We start from the raw sequence: 13,736 nt of genomic DNA, 5'->3' as shown, positions 1-13,736 counted from the left end.
CGGGACAAAGACATAACAAATGCCAAAATTTTTGTATGACAATCATTTGAATTATATAACTTTTAATTGATCATTTGAGTACCAAAATTTTTAAAAACATTTACACAAGTACTGGAAATTGGACATGGCATGTTACTAGTGGTCAACATTTTCAAGAATTTTTTACGTTTAAGTAATTGATTGAAAAATTATAAGACACTCAATTAATTGAAAAAAAATAATTATGGTACTCAAGTGAGCGCAGGAAAAAGTTAAAGGCAATCACTTGAGTAACATTATAGCACTTTTTTTTTTTTTTTTTTTTGGTCAGCACTTAAGTAATAAAAAAAAGTTAAGATATTCAAGTGAGCATTATATGAAGATTATAACATTAATAGTGTCCATTTTCCTAGCATTCTCCATTCTCATGGTAGCATCAATTCAATTCTGACATCGTGATTGAAGATTACTTGAGTAGCCACATTTCTCACCAAATAAAGTTAAAAAGATGGAAAATGGAATAGAGGCAACAATACCATATCTTTTGTGTAATTTCTCAAAAGTCCTGTAGTCCATGCCAAATCAAAACCTGTTTGGAAAACTTCTACTTTTGACTTTTACCTTTCAATTTTCCTTCCAAAATTTGTGAAAGAAGCAAAATTATTTAAATTTCAAGAAATTATGGAAAACATTGTATATCCTTTTAATTATTTGACGATATTTGTATGTCATGCACATCGTTACTCATTAGCATAAAATTACTAAAAAATAGTAAAAATCACACGATTAGTACGTTTATGATCATGTGGTCTAGGTGGACAATGTCCTATAAAAGAATTCGTCGGCACTGACATAAGAGCAGACATGGAAAACGACAAACTGCTTGCACGACAGGCTTCCCACCTCGCAATTGCCTTGAGTCACTTGGCCCGGTTTCGCAGGAAGTCCTCACTCTTTTGTCCGTGTCTTCATTACTCCGCTCCACATACTCTCTCTCTTCTCCCAGAGATTTCAGTGGCCACCCTCACCTTCAGTCTCATCACTCCAGTTCTTGGTCTTTCAAGAAAGGAAAAACAGAATGAACAGAGAGAGTTCAGAGTCAAAAGCAGCAGAGCCATCAAGAACTCCTCTGCTTGTGAAGAGAACCATCATCGGTCCTGATGGAGGGGATGGTGGATCTTCCTCTTCATCTTCTGCTTCAGCCACGCCTCTTCTTGTTCTCACCACTTTGGTCGCTGTCTGCGGTTCATATGTGTTCGGTTCTGCCGTGAGTATTTGCAAAAACAATCTTTTCTTTTACCTGGGTCTGACTTTTTTAATTTGAGTTCTTGATCATATGGCTGCCTTCTCGGGTTTATATCATTGCAAACTCTTCGTTCAGATTTTGTTGTACCATGTGTATTCTAAATATGGTTTTGGCGGTTTATATAATAAAAGTTGTTTACCACACGATGGTTTTGATTGATATGGCTTTATCATAGAATTTTTGTGATGTAAGTCAAGGTCGTGTTGCATTTTGCTTAAGCTTTACATGTTGATTCAGGGGAGAAAATGATAGTGTTGCACGATCCACGAGAGGGATCTGTCTATGTTACTGGCAAACTGACATGAGGAAGGACTATTCAGAGATTTGACAATTCAAATTACTCTTACATAATTTTTTATTCACTAGGATTTGGGAGAACTTGGAGACACTGTTTGAGTATGATTCACAATTAGATCACTTGGTTCACAAGAACTGATGCTTTTGATTCTGATTGAAGGTGGGATACTCATCACCTGTTCAGTCTGGAATCATGGATGATTTGGGCCTCACTTCTGCAGAGGTAGTAGGACGTTGCAGCGTGCTGTTCATCACTTGTCTTTGTTCTTCTTTTAGTAAAGCAATTGCCATTCATTTTACTATTATATCACGTGCAAATAAATGCACATCTAATGGTTGGATACCTGCCTTGCATTATGTTATTGTTCATGCCCCACATTTTACAATTTGGCATATCTACGCCATGGTGGTCATCTAGCGTATAAATTTCATCATTAGGTAGACAACTTAGAAGGTTGGAGGAAACGAAATTGATTTATGTGGGAAAATGCTTTTCAACTTAATTAACAAAATTGTGATATGAGAAAATATGTTTAGGTTCAAAGATTTGGTGTCCGCAATCTGCATTGTCTTCTGAATATATATTTCTCTCTGGTCGTCACTCTGCAGTACTCGCTTTTTGGCTCAATATTGACAATTGGAGCTATGATGGGAGCAGCAATCAGTGGGAGAATCGCAGATTACATAGGTCGAAGAGGTGTAAGTATCTCCCCCTGTCCCATATGGTTTTGTCATATGACATCGTCTTTTTCAGCGAAATCCAGTTTCCCTCAACTTCTTAGTTTTGGTGAAGCAGACAATGGGACTTTCAGAGATATTATGCATAACAGGTTGGATAGCTATAGCATTATCGAAGGTTCGTTCATCTTATTTTCATTTCAAGTATACTCAGATTCACTTACTTTTGAGCTCTCTATCTTTGAAATTTACCTCATCTAATCAGCTTTTATGCAAAAAGCACATCAGTTTGCGTGCAAATAGTACATGTTGCGCATTTGAACATTTTTTTTTTAATTTTTGTGGATGTGCTTTGTTTATCATAAGTTCAAATGCCTGCACCGAGAAAATGAAGTTTGCCAGTGAGTACCATTTTCCATTTTTGAATTTGCTTCATGATAATTAGGGAACCTACTGATGTTTTAATGCCAATTACTAAGTAGAGATGCATCTCCCATGCCAAAAATCATCTTAAAAAAGCAAGTGCATTTTCGTTTTTCTTATGACTTTATACTAATTTGCTCAATTATTCTTGAAAGATTTCTTTGTGGCTTGATGTTGGGAGGTGGCTGGTAGGATGTGGAATGGGGCTCCTCTCATACGTGGTAACTGTTGTCGAAAGTTAAAATTCAACAGAACTTCCTTTCTTATTGTAATTGTTAATCTCTCTCACTTGATTAAACAGGTCCCTGTATATATAGCAGAAATTACACCGAAAGACCTTCGTGGAGGATTTACAACAGTACATCAGGTAATGCAAAATCACTTATAAATATAACTACATCTTTTCACTCTTATCGCTCCTGTACCTAACTCATCCGTGACCATCTCAATTTCAACAGTTAATGATCTGTTGTGGTGTGTCAATGACTTACCTTATCGGAGCATTCGTTTCTTGGCGAGCATTGGCTCTCATAGGTGAGTTTGTAACTTGGTGATGCTGTATTAATCTCATCCAAATGGTGTTACAATTTGCTATTGATTTTATTTCAGGCATTATTCCATGTCTTGTACAGGTCATCGGTCTGGCTTTCATTCCGGAATCTCCTCGATGGCTGGTGAGTCATGCTGAAAGATTTTCTCTTCAATGGCCTTCCTTCTAGAAGACCCGCGGGAAATTAAAAAAATAAAAAATGAACTTTTCACATTTGTCAATGATTAAGGAGATGAATTCAACACCGCAATTAAAGTGTCCCAAAAAAATCAAAATTTAACACATTGATGTTGTTCAGGCAAAGACAGGTCGGAATAAAGAGTGTGAAGCTGCCTTGCTTCGCTTGAGGGGGAAGAATGCTGATATCTCTCAGGAAGCAGCTGAGATTTGGGTAGCTCTTTTACTTTCTTGTTAAACAGCTCTCTGGCATGGAATCCTTATACATTTTTCCTTGCAGGTAATAGATGCTGATATGGGTTGTACTATTTTGCAGGAATACACTGAAACCCTTCAACGGCTTTCAGAAGCCAGGATATTAGATTTGTTTCAGAGGAAATATGCCTACTCGCTTATTGTCAGTATTCTACGTTAGTTTAAATCTTGCAGCTCCACTATTTTTAGAGGGACGAGTGTGAAAATTGATAATAACTTTGAGATGTAGGTTGGAGTAGGGTTAATGGTACTGCAGCAATTTGGAGGGGTGAATGGAATTGCTTTCTATGCTAGTTTCATATTCATATCAGCTGGTACATCTGATTTTTTATTTTGTAAAGCTATCTTTGATTTGACAAACAAAAGCAAGAAATGGATTTGTTTATTCACCGATTATGGTCATTTGATAGGCTTCTCTGGTAGTGTTGGGACTATAGCGATGGTTGTCGTTCAGGTTCCTCCCTCTTGCTTCTCTCAGTCCTGTTTTGGCCGTTGACTCGGCAATTTCTTTTCCCTTTAGAGGGTGGAGATTAATTTCACATGTGCAGATTCCAATGACGGCATTGGGTGTGCTCTTGATGGATAAATCTGGCCGAAGGCCACTTTTGTTGGTAAGCACTGAAGTGCCTTTTAATCTACCATTTTGTCAAGTCGAAGTGTTGATGCTGAGGTTGACCAACTTTGACAGGTTTCGGCAGCAGGAACATGCCTCGGTTGCTTGATGACAGGATTCTCATTCTACTTCCAGGTATTCTTTTCAGTGATGAGCATCATATTCTCTGGGATTTAGCTTTTATCAATCCATGTGCATTTTGGCTCATGAATTTTATCTGTCTTTATGTTAGGACCTTCAAGTGTGGAAGGCTTTCACTCCAATCCTGGCTCTTGTCGGTGTTCTGGTACTGCATATTAACTGTGCTTGATATATTTATCACGGGGTGCTAACATTTGAATATTTACTTGTGAAATTGGATGCTTTAGATTTACCTGAGTCTTGTAGCAAATTGTATGTTTTAAGTTACATCCAGCACAGATTTCGGTTATGAAGCAACAGAGTAATTACGGCTTTGACTTCCCTACAGGTTTATACAGGATCATTCTCTCTAGGCATGGGAGGAATTCCGTGGGTTATAATGTCAGAGGTAGCTTCGTTTTCTAACTTCTGCATCAAGTTTTTACTACCAAGAAATGAAAAAGAACAGCGGCAAGTAATATCTTGACTGAGAAATGTCTTTTGCTGTTAGATATTTCCTATAAACATGAAAGGTTCGGCTGGTAGCCTCGTGACGGTGGTGAGCTGGTTAGGTTCTTGGATTATCTCATATGCCTTCAACTTCATGATGGATTGGAGTTCAGCAGGTAAACTTTTCCTCTCTCTCTCTCTCTCTCTCTCTCTCTCTCTCACGCACATTGCTTAACTTTTGACAATTAATATTCTATGCTCCAATCTTGGAGAGACACTGCCTTGTCCAATGATCTTGGTTTAGATTTTTCATGGTATTTTTCTAGCTCATGATAAATAATCTTGCGTTCACTTCTTCATCATGTTGTAGAATGATGTGCTGCATCAAAATGTTCAACACTTCGCACCATTCGTGAAGTGAAAGACATCACAACCCCTGAAGTGTAAAGTTATTATCTCTAAAGAGAAGTAAATAGAAAATGAGTCAGTCTGCAACTTTGTTGTACAAAACAACTTCTTTTATGCACATTGTACACGCACATCATCTCTCATGCTTGTACACATTATATCTACAACAAATGTTCACTGACCTGTCTTCTTTTATTTCAGGAACGTTCTTCATATTCTCGAGCATATGCGGATTGACTGTTCTATTTGTAGCAAAGTTGGTGCCGGAAACTAAAGGGCGTACACTGGAAGAAATACAGGCCACCATGAATCCATTTTAAGTAGGAAAGTAACGCCGGAATTTCTCTTGCAGATGCGTCGCCAATTATGCAGTACCCAGTTTCTCGACATGTCTGGGCCAAGAGGAGAAAGTACATTCGGCACGATCTTGTTTCCATGGTTATCATTTAGGAGGTCGGCGAGACGATGTGACGGTGGAACTGTCAACTTGGTCTCGACATCTAATAATCAGAGTCCATTTCGCTTTAGTACATTCGAAAATGGCTCTTTAGCTTACGTTAACCACTTTCGTTGTCGATTTCTCCTGGATCTCAGGGGAGACATGAACAACCTACTTGTACTGCAATATTTTTGATCCCCTCGGGTTGATGCTCATATCGCTAGCCTGATCTTGTGTCTTGTGTAACGTCAATCACTACGATTTGGCATCGACTCGATATTTGATTGGAATAATATCACCGTGCTTTGAACGTCAATACATCTACACAACAATGAAGCCGTTCCATTGTACATGTACATGCAATTTTTGTTATGGTTAAAACTAAGAGGGAGGTGAATAGGTGATTATGTGGAAATGAATGAATTTATACAGATATTGCAGTGAAACAACTTCTGATGAAGTGATCAAATCTTACTAGTATACAATACAAGACTAAATAAAAAGAGTAAGGATAAAGAATTGCACACTAGAGATGATAGTGGTTCGACTTTTACAAGCTTATATGTACTCTCCCGCACTATGGTTTATTGGCTGAAATCCACGAATAAAAATTGATTAGAGGTTACAATATTTGAGCTAATGACACTTAAGTTTGTGTGAACAACTTCTCACACACTCTTGGCCTTTGAAAGGTTACGCAAGGTTGCTCATAGAGATGAATGTAAAAGATCACAAAACATTCTTTAAACTTTGGAATTAAAAGCTTCAATTCTCAACATAAAAGATAAACCCTTTAGCTTCGAGACATCCTCTTATACTCTTCCTAATCCAAGCTATCAATTGGTCATATCTCCAAGAGGATTATCCAGCTGATATACTCATTGGCTTGAACTTGATTGAGAAGATCTAATTGTTTAGGATCGCCGAGGTGAAGCTTTCTATATGTTTTGTCGCCCATACAGTAGTTCAGGTTTTCAAAAGTCAAGTGCTTCGAATTGGAAAAAATGTTTCATCTCAAATAAGTTATTCCTATGCTTATGGCAAAACTTTTCTTTTGGAACTCCTTATAAATATGATAGGAAATTCAATAAATCACCATTAACCGTTGCACGAATATTTGACTCATTCCTAGCCGTTTGATAGAATATATAAGGAAGGAAAAATAAGCCATGACACTGGTTATGATTATTATCCCATCGGACTTTCCACTTGAATATACTTATTACTAAATCAAAATCACTAAGTTTTGTCAATCATAAAAACTACTTAGGGAATGTTTTCTCAACATTTGTATGTGGTCCTAGAAGTTCTGTTTGATGGCATGGAAGGCAAATGACACAGTTTGGAAGCTCAACCTGCAGAGAACGTTTGCTATTCTTTTTCTCGAATTTTATTATCTGTAAACAGAACGTTCTGTTTTTTCTTTTCTTATTTTGGTTAGAAAATGTATTTGTTGTTTTAAATAGAGGCAAAGCTACACTTTCCATTATAAATATAACATGTTGAACCATGAGTTTATTTCTTTTTATTTTTAAATTTTCACGATCATTGATTCGACTACAATAGATGTCGGGCAAGCAATATAATGAGTTGGCATCGTGATTTGAAAAATAAATGGCTAGATGTGAATTAGGGACATGAATGATTTTTTATAAAAAGTAGCACTATATTTCCCTAAAGTTTTCTGAAGTCTAAGTTCATTAAAATTAAGATTAACCTTCAAAGATAAGACCATGCATTACTCAAACCTCTACTCAGGAAAGCTATCTTGTGGATTGTTGAGAGTTGATTCCCATTATAAGCATGTATATCGTATGGGAAAATCAATTTGTAATCGACTATATCTTGTCCAAAATCTTTTTAGTAGTTTCCCACAAATCTAATTTCATTTGAGTTGATTTGCTGGGGGTAACGAGATAATAGAGAGTGAAAATGGAGGTGACGTCACCTTTTTTTTTTAACCCTTCTATCGATGCTAACAAGATATCGATGCTAATTTATGTAGCAAATTTTAGATGAACCAGCTTATACAAACCGGATTCATACATATCGAGACGAGGATCTCACGAGATTTATAAGGTTTAGGGGCTCACATGCATCGAGCTCAAATTAGTTAGGTACCCACATGAATAGATGCAATTTGTAGTATAAGGGAATTCCACAAGATGGAGGTGAACTGAGCTGAAAAATTAAAGACAAGGGCAAAGTCATAATTTTGAGTTCCTTTTGCTTTGTTTGTTTTTTTTTTTTTTTTTTTTTAAATTCGCAACAAGACTCTTATTTTATGTCAAACACCATAAATTCTTACTTAATATATTGAATAGTAATGCTTTACATCCTTTCAAAAATAAAGTTTGTAATAAAATACTACGAAAAGCACATCAAAGCTCTTAAAAAATTTAAAAAAAAATACAATTACATTTTAAAATTCATTATAAAAGTGCAATCCAATATTAAAGGTTTTTAAAAAGTATAATTAAATTATAAAAATTATCAAATTGGTCTAATCAACTCATTAGTTTTAGACTCGATTGTACTTTCATTATTAAAATTTAATTATATTTTTTAAAAAAAGTTTTAAGACTTGATTATTTTTCAAATGTGATTTAGAACTCCAAAATTTGAGGGCCGTAGACATTTGTCATTTTTCTTCTCCGAGTAACAGGGAGACCTGTCGGAGAGCATTTTTGGTCCTGCTGTGCTGTTACATCGCCATTGATCCATACCTCTTTCTCATCCATGGCGGCCATGACTGTGGTCTGTCAAAGGATCAATCTTTTCATCGCGTCGCAACTCAAGTTCATTCCTTTATTTTCGACACAACCATAGTAAATCTCATCAGCATCGTCAGACCAAGAACAAAGGACGTCACAGCCGAACATCCCTAACTCACCCACGAGTGTGTAAGCACCGTTCAAAGGCGACTCGTGGGTCTGCAACCGACCAGTTCATCGACTCTTCAAGCCTGCCACGACGAACGTAGGAGGTGCGATGCATTTTCAAGAGTATTATCAGTTTTAGAACGCGTTGACCAGCAGCTGCACTCGTGGGTCGCTGGTAACTAAATTTACTTCGCTGACAAAACTAAATAATCCTCACGGGTCCTCTGTTTCTTTAGGAAAACAAAGACATGGACAGACAAGAAGGTGCAGAACAGGGGCTCTTAACGGCAGCTTCGTCAGGGGGCGGCGGCGGCGGCGGCTCTGCCACGGGGGTGTTGCTGCTTAGCACTCTGGTGGCCGTGTGCGGTTCTTTGGAGTTTGGGGCAGCTGTGAGTGACCCTCTTAACACTTGGAGACCAATCTAAAGATGATATCTTTGTTTCACTGTGGTGGGGTGGTTTGTGCTTGGATCACTGAATTTCCTGGATGCACTGACCTTTGAAATTATGAGTGCTCATGTGGGGATTGAGCTTTAGATAGTTTGCTCATGGTTGGAAGGCAAAATGTATATTGGGTACTCGATTCCTTGGAAATAAACAGGGTAATGAATGATGATATGCGACAAGAATTCTGCTTCACTCATTTCCAATGCCTCAGAAAGTATCTTGCTGTTACATTTAGCAAAGCATGATGCAAATTGACACTGGCCATGTGGTTAATCCTGTTATTATGGGATGCATTTTTTCAAGTGATTGCATGTTATTTGTTGATTTGTCCCTGTTAGCAGAATGCAAGACAGACCTTTTGATAAAACATTTGGAGTATCTTTGAGTTGTGACTTGGGGATTATTGATCCTTTTCATGCCCAATTCTAAAAAAGCTTTCCTCTAATTTCAGAAATGAATAAGGAGTTGTGTAGACATCGCTTTGAATGCTTTTACCAGTGTCATGTTGATAGTAGCAGTCAACCGTAAGGGCATGTGTTTGAATGCTTTACTTATAATAAAGGCATATGAAATGGCCATGTTCATATGTCGATTGGCTGGTTCTGACCCATGTTGCATGACCAGATGTTTATATATATGTTAAATCAGTTGAATGACGGTAGTTTCTGCTTTGTCATAATTGCAGATAGGATATTCGTCACCTGCTGAATCTGGAATCATGGATGACTTAGGTCTCTCTCTGGCTGAGGTATGCAAACATGGTGGATATTGTGGGGATATGTTGAGTCTCAAATCAATGGGAAATCTAATTGTGGACACCGCTGGGAAGGGATTTGTGGGATAGACGCGTAGATTTTTTTTTATCTATATGATTTTGTATCTCTTTGCTGAATTTTGCAGCTCCATTACATTTTTTACCGGTCAAAACCCCAGTTAGTAAGAGGGTACTTTCACCTTTAATAGATCATCTTATAAACTTAATATCAGTAAATCCATCCGGTGGAATTCTCCTATTTACACTGACTCATTGAGTCTGTGATACTTAAGCACATGTTATAGTGGTTGAAGGATGAGCAATTCCTTTTGTCTGTTGGACCACGCAATTTAAGCACATGTTATCATTTCAAAGGGTGATTTGAAAACACCGGTAATCAAGTGGTACAGAGACAGCTGACCAAAAAAAAAGAAAGTGGTACAGAGACCAAGGTTTATGACTCTTAAATGATATTTCCTAGTGCATATTACTGGCTCTTTAATTTGGACCATATTGTTCAGAAATAAGTATTTTCATAATTCTTAAAATTTACTGTATGGTCTTTTGAATATGTAATTCTAGGGCTCTGTCTCAGTAAAGCAGCTGTTCATTTTATGTGCTTATTAGTTGTAGTCTAAAACTCTTGGGCATTTCTATTTTCTTGTTTTTGGACTTAATCTCATGCTTATGTGTGGAGCCTTTTTGTTCATGCAGTACTCTGTTTTTGGCTCAATTATGACGGTTGGAGCAATATTAGGTGCCATAATGAGCGGAAAGTTAGCAGATCTAGTTGGACGCAGAGGTGTAAGTCTTTTTCTCATGCATTCTTGAGCCTAGATAATTAATGAACTCCTCTTTATTTAGTTATTCACTCACGGTCTCAACTAGGGTCGTGGCCTCATTTTTGGTTCTCATTATTCTTTAAGTTCAACTTGTGTCCGAGTATTGCTATCTAAGGGGCTGAAAGAGGCGAAACATTTGATTGTTACCGTGTGCATGTGATCTGCAAATATCGACAGGCAATGGGGATTTCTGACATACTCTGTCTCTCTGGATGGATTGCAATAATATTCTCAGAGGTATCTGCATACTCACATTTTTCCTTTGATTGCATGCACATAAGTTGAGAGGCATTACTAGATGTATAATGGATTGAAGGAATCGATAAGATACTTGGTGTTAATGCCACTAACTAGTTTTTTCACTGATGCTAGTAGGGTGCTTGGTTGCTCGACATTGGAAGGCTGTTGGTAGGATGTGGAGTTGGGCTTATTTCCTATGTGGTAAACGTGCTATTTCAATGTGAAGTTGGGACTTGCTTGCTGGTGCTGATTCAGTTTAGTTATATTATAGTATTTTCCATCATGAAGTAGGTTCCGGTGTATATCTCAGAAATAACGCCTAAAAATCTTCGTGGGGGATTTGGAACAGCTCATCAGGTAACTGTGAGAGTTTGAATATGTGTTTGGGTATTTTGATGATGCTTGATGTGTGATCGATTCCATTCGACAGTTCATGCTCTCTCTTGGCTCAGCACTTGTATATTTCATCGGAACTGTTGTCAACTGGCGTATTTTAGCTCTGATAGGTAATTTCATTATAGTTTCATATCTAAGATGATTATAATTCTGATAACAAATCACTTTTTATGTGACATCATCTGCAGGTGCTGGTCCATGCGTGCTTCAAATTGTAGGTCTATTTTTCATCCCAGAGTCACCAAGATGGCTGGTGAGTCAAAGTTCATGCACCCAATCGAAGAACATATATAAGCACCAAACAATTGACCTAAGCATAGTTTGGTTGCTTTTTAAGTATTTTGGAACTTTGGAAACTGAAAGAAGTGGAACAAGTATTGAAATGTGCAGAGTTCGCTGGATTCTTTCAAGATTTTGATGTCCTATGGAAAATATTTTTGAGTTTACTGATCTAAATGCAGGCAAAAGTTGGTAGTGACAGAAAGTACGAAGCAGCTCTTCGATACCTGAGAGGGAAAAATTCAGATATTTCAGGAGGAATCAACTGAGATCAAAGTAATTTTGCTTAATCATTCTTATTACACAAATAGTTTGTGATAAATTTACGTCATATCCCAAGCAAGCTAACTATCTGGTCCGCAGGAGTACACACTGACTCTTCAACAAATCTCGGAGGGTAGAATTTTGGACTTATTTCAGAAGACATATGCTCGCTCTCTTCTTGTGAGACATTAATGCATCTCCTAGTGGTGTTATTTCTCACCTGTCAATTAACTTCTATTTCAGCCTAACTGAGACACTGCAGGTTGGAGTCGGGCTGATGGCTCTGCAACAATTTGGCGGTTCTAATGCCATTGCCTTTTATGCGAGCTCTATTTTTGAATCTGCAGGTAAATGATTACTTTTTAAGGATCATCTCTTGGGAAGATACTATGGAAGCCGATGACTTACAAAATCTTCTTGTGATTGTAGGTTTTTCTGCCAATGTAGGAACCATAACGATGGCTGTCGTTCAGGTCTTTGGCTTGTTTGAAAATAAAATAGAATAACTTGGCTGGAAAAGAGGTCATTATTTTTTATTCTCTCCTGCAGGTTCCTATGACAATTGTTGGTGTGCTCTTGATGGATAAGTCAGGAAGACGACCATTGCTTCTGGTACAGTGATCCCGAGAAGCTGATGTTAAGCTTGCTATATATGATAGAAGTGAAAGTAATGACTCGAGGTCAATTGATTTTTGACAGATATCTGCAAGCGGAACATGCTTAGGTTGCTTTCTTGCCGGACTGTCATTTCTGCTGGAGGTTCGATCTGTAATCAAGTGACCCTGAAAAATTCTCTGTAAGAGTTGTCTGTTGAATTTACTTGGACTCGCTTAAGCTTTGCCTTGACAGGATTTTCACTGGTGGACACAAGTTGCTCCCGCTTTGGTTTTTGTGGGCATAGTGGTAATTACAAGCATCCAAAGATACTTTTCAACTACTGTATACATATCTGTACTCATTCAATCGAGTTATGTGCTGATGTCTTCAATTTATAAATCAGGTGTATAATGCGTCATTCGGATTGGGCCTTGCCGGGAATACCGTGGCTTATAATGTCTGAGGTGAGTAAATCCCAGCAACTGCAGTTTTGATTACAAAACCAAGTGAATTCTTGTGAGGCTCATTTTGATTGGTGTCTGCTGCTCCAGATATTTCCCATAAATATGAAGGGTTCAGCTGGAAGCTTAGTGTCTTTGGTCAACTGGTTCGCTTCCTGGATCGTGACATACATCTTTAATTTCTTGATGGAACTCAGTACAGCAGGTTTGCTCGCTCGCTCAATTTCCCTCTCAATGTGCAAAATTTTAGCCAACTTTGTGGACTCTCATACTCTTCTTCTCTTCCAGGAACGTTTTTCATATTTTCAGCCATAGCCGGCTTGACTATACTGTTTGTGGCAAAGCTGGTGCCTGAAACCAAAGGTCGAACGTTGGAAGAAATACAGGCGGCCATGAACCCACTCACGGCATGAAGACAACTGTCGAGCCAGTGATGACTTTGAGAGTCTCTAGTTGCTCTCTCATTTTCCTGTCCTGTCGCATGCAGACCATGTCTAAAAGCATGTAATCAGTGTGAAGTTCATGATCAGTTCCTCTCAGGTAAGTTGGGGTCATGAGATCGAGATCAGTGTACATGAGAGATATTTTTGTTGCATCCATGTCTTTCTTCATGGTTTTATCATAATTGCTTAGATTCTACACGCTCAATCAAATAAAGACTTGTCATGTTGATTGCCACTTGGGTTCTAAAATGGTTGACAAGGTGCTGTGTGAAGCACGCTCATGAGGCGACGGCTCGCAGGCTCTCTTTCACCTATCAAAACGGAAACGAATAAAGAAAATAATGGATTAACGTGACGAATCAAGAAGAGGTGTCTTCCATCAGAGAAGAAAGGAAAAGGAGAGAAGCTTTACTTATGTACTGACGATTTGCTTCTGG

The 13,736-nt window shown here is 37.9% G+C and overlaps 2 protein-coding genes across 2 annotated transcripts; both read left to right on the top strand.

Annotated features, from left to right (window-relative positions):
* Nucleotides 1-928: 928 nt before the first annotated feature.
* LOC104432345 (sugar transporter ERD6-like 5) lies at nt 929-6,036 on the top strand. Its single transcript, XM_010044807.3, has 18 exons — nt 929-1,246; nt 1,743-1,805; nt 2,192-2,281; nt 2,379-2,438; nt 2,839-2,904; nt 2,985-3,050; nt 3,142-3,217; nt 3,293-3,357; nt 3,532-3,624; nt 3,727-3,807; nt 3,895-3,979; nt 4,076-4,119; nt 4,214-4,276; nt 4,354-4,413; nt 4,511-4,564; nt 4,748-4,807; nt 4,910-5,024; nt 5,458-6,036. Exons 1-18 carry the CDS (start codon nt 1,058-1,060, stop codon nt 5,574-5,576), a joined length of 1,449 nt encoding a protein of 482 aa, XP_010043109.2. The 5' UTR covers nt 929-1,057; the 3' UTR covers nt 5,577-6,036.
* Nucleotides 6,037-8,367: 2,331 nt separating this feature from the next.
* Nucleotides 8,368-13,534, top strand: LOC104432344 (sugar transporter ERD6-like 5). Its single transcript, XM_010044806.3, is given in 21 exon segments — nt 8,368-8,681; nt 8,822-8,966; nt 9,709-9,771; nt 10,492-10,581; nt 10,797-10,856; nt 10,995-11,060; nt 11,151-11,216; nt 11,290-11,365; nt 11,444-11,508; nt 11,717-11,788; nt 11,790-11,810; nt 11,898-11,978; nt 12,061-12,145; nt 12,228-12,271; nt 12,348-12,410; nt 12,498-12,557; nt 12,648-12,701; nt 12,799-12,831; nt 12,833-12,859; nt 12,947-13,061; nt 13,145-13,534. Coding segments are annotated over 20 exon segments (1,407 nt in total). The 5' UTR covers nt 8,368-8,681; nt 8,822-8,825; the 3' UTR covers nt 13,270-13,534.
* Nucleotides 13,535-13,736: the final 202 nt, after the last annotated feature.

Source organism: Eucalyptus grandis, chromosome 2 (assembly GCF_016545825.1).
Source record: "Eucalyptus grandis isolate ANBG69807.140 chromosome 2, ASM1654582v1, whole genome shotgun sequence".
Classification (NCBI taxonomy): Eukaryota; Viridiplantae; Streptophyta; class Magnoliopsida; order Myrtales; family Myrtaceae; genus Eucalyptus; species Eucalyptus grandis.
This window is presented reverse-complemented; position numbering and strand designations above follow the sequence as displayed.

What these genes read in the sequence shown, in the direction of transcription:
- LOC104432345 (XM_010044807.3), top strand. Translation starts at nt 1,058, where the DNA reads ATGAACAGAGAGAGTTCAGAGTCAAAAGCAGCAGAGCCATCAAGAACT. An exon ending in GATTCTCATTCTACTTCCAG is followed by an intron (nt 4,414 to 4,510) that starts GTATTCTTTTCA and finishes TCTTTATGTTAG; the next exon opens with GACCTTCAAGTGTGGAAGGC. An exon ending in CGTGGGTTATAATGTCAGAG is followed by an intron (nt 4,808 to 4,909) that starts GTAGCTTCGTTT and finishes TTTTGCTGTTAG; the next exon opens with ATATTTCCTATAAACATGAA.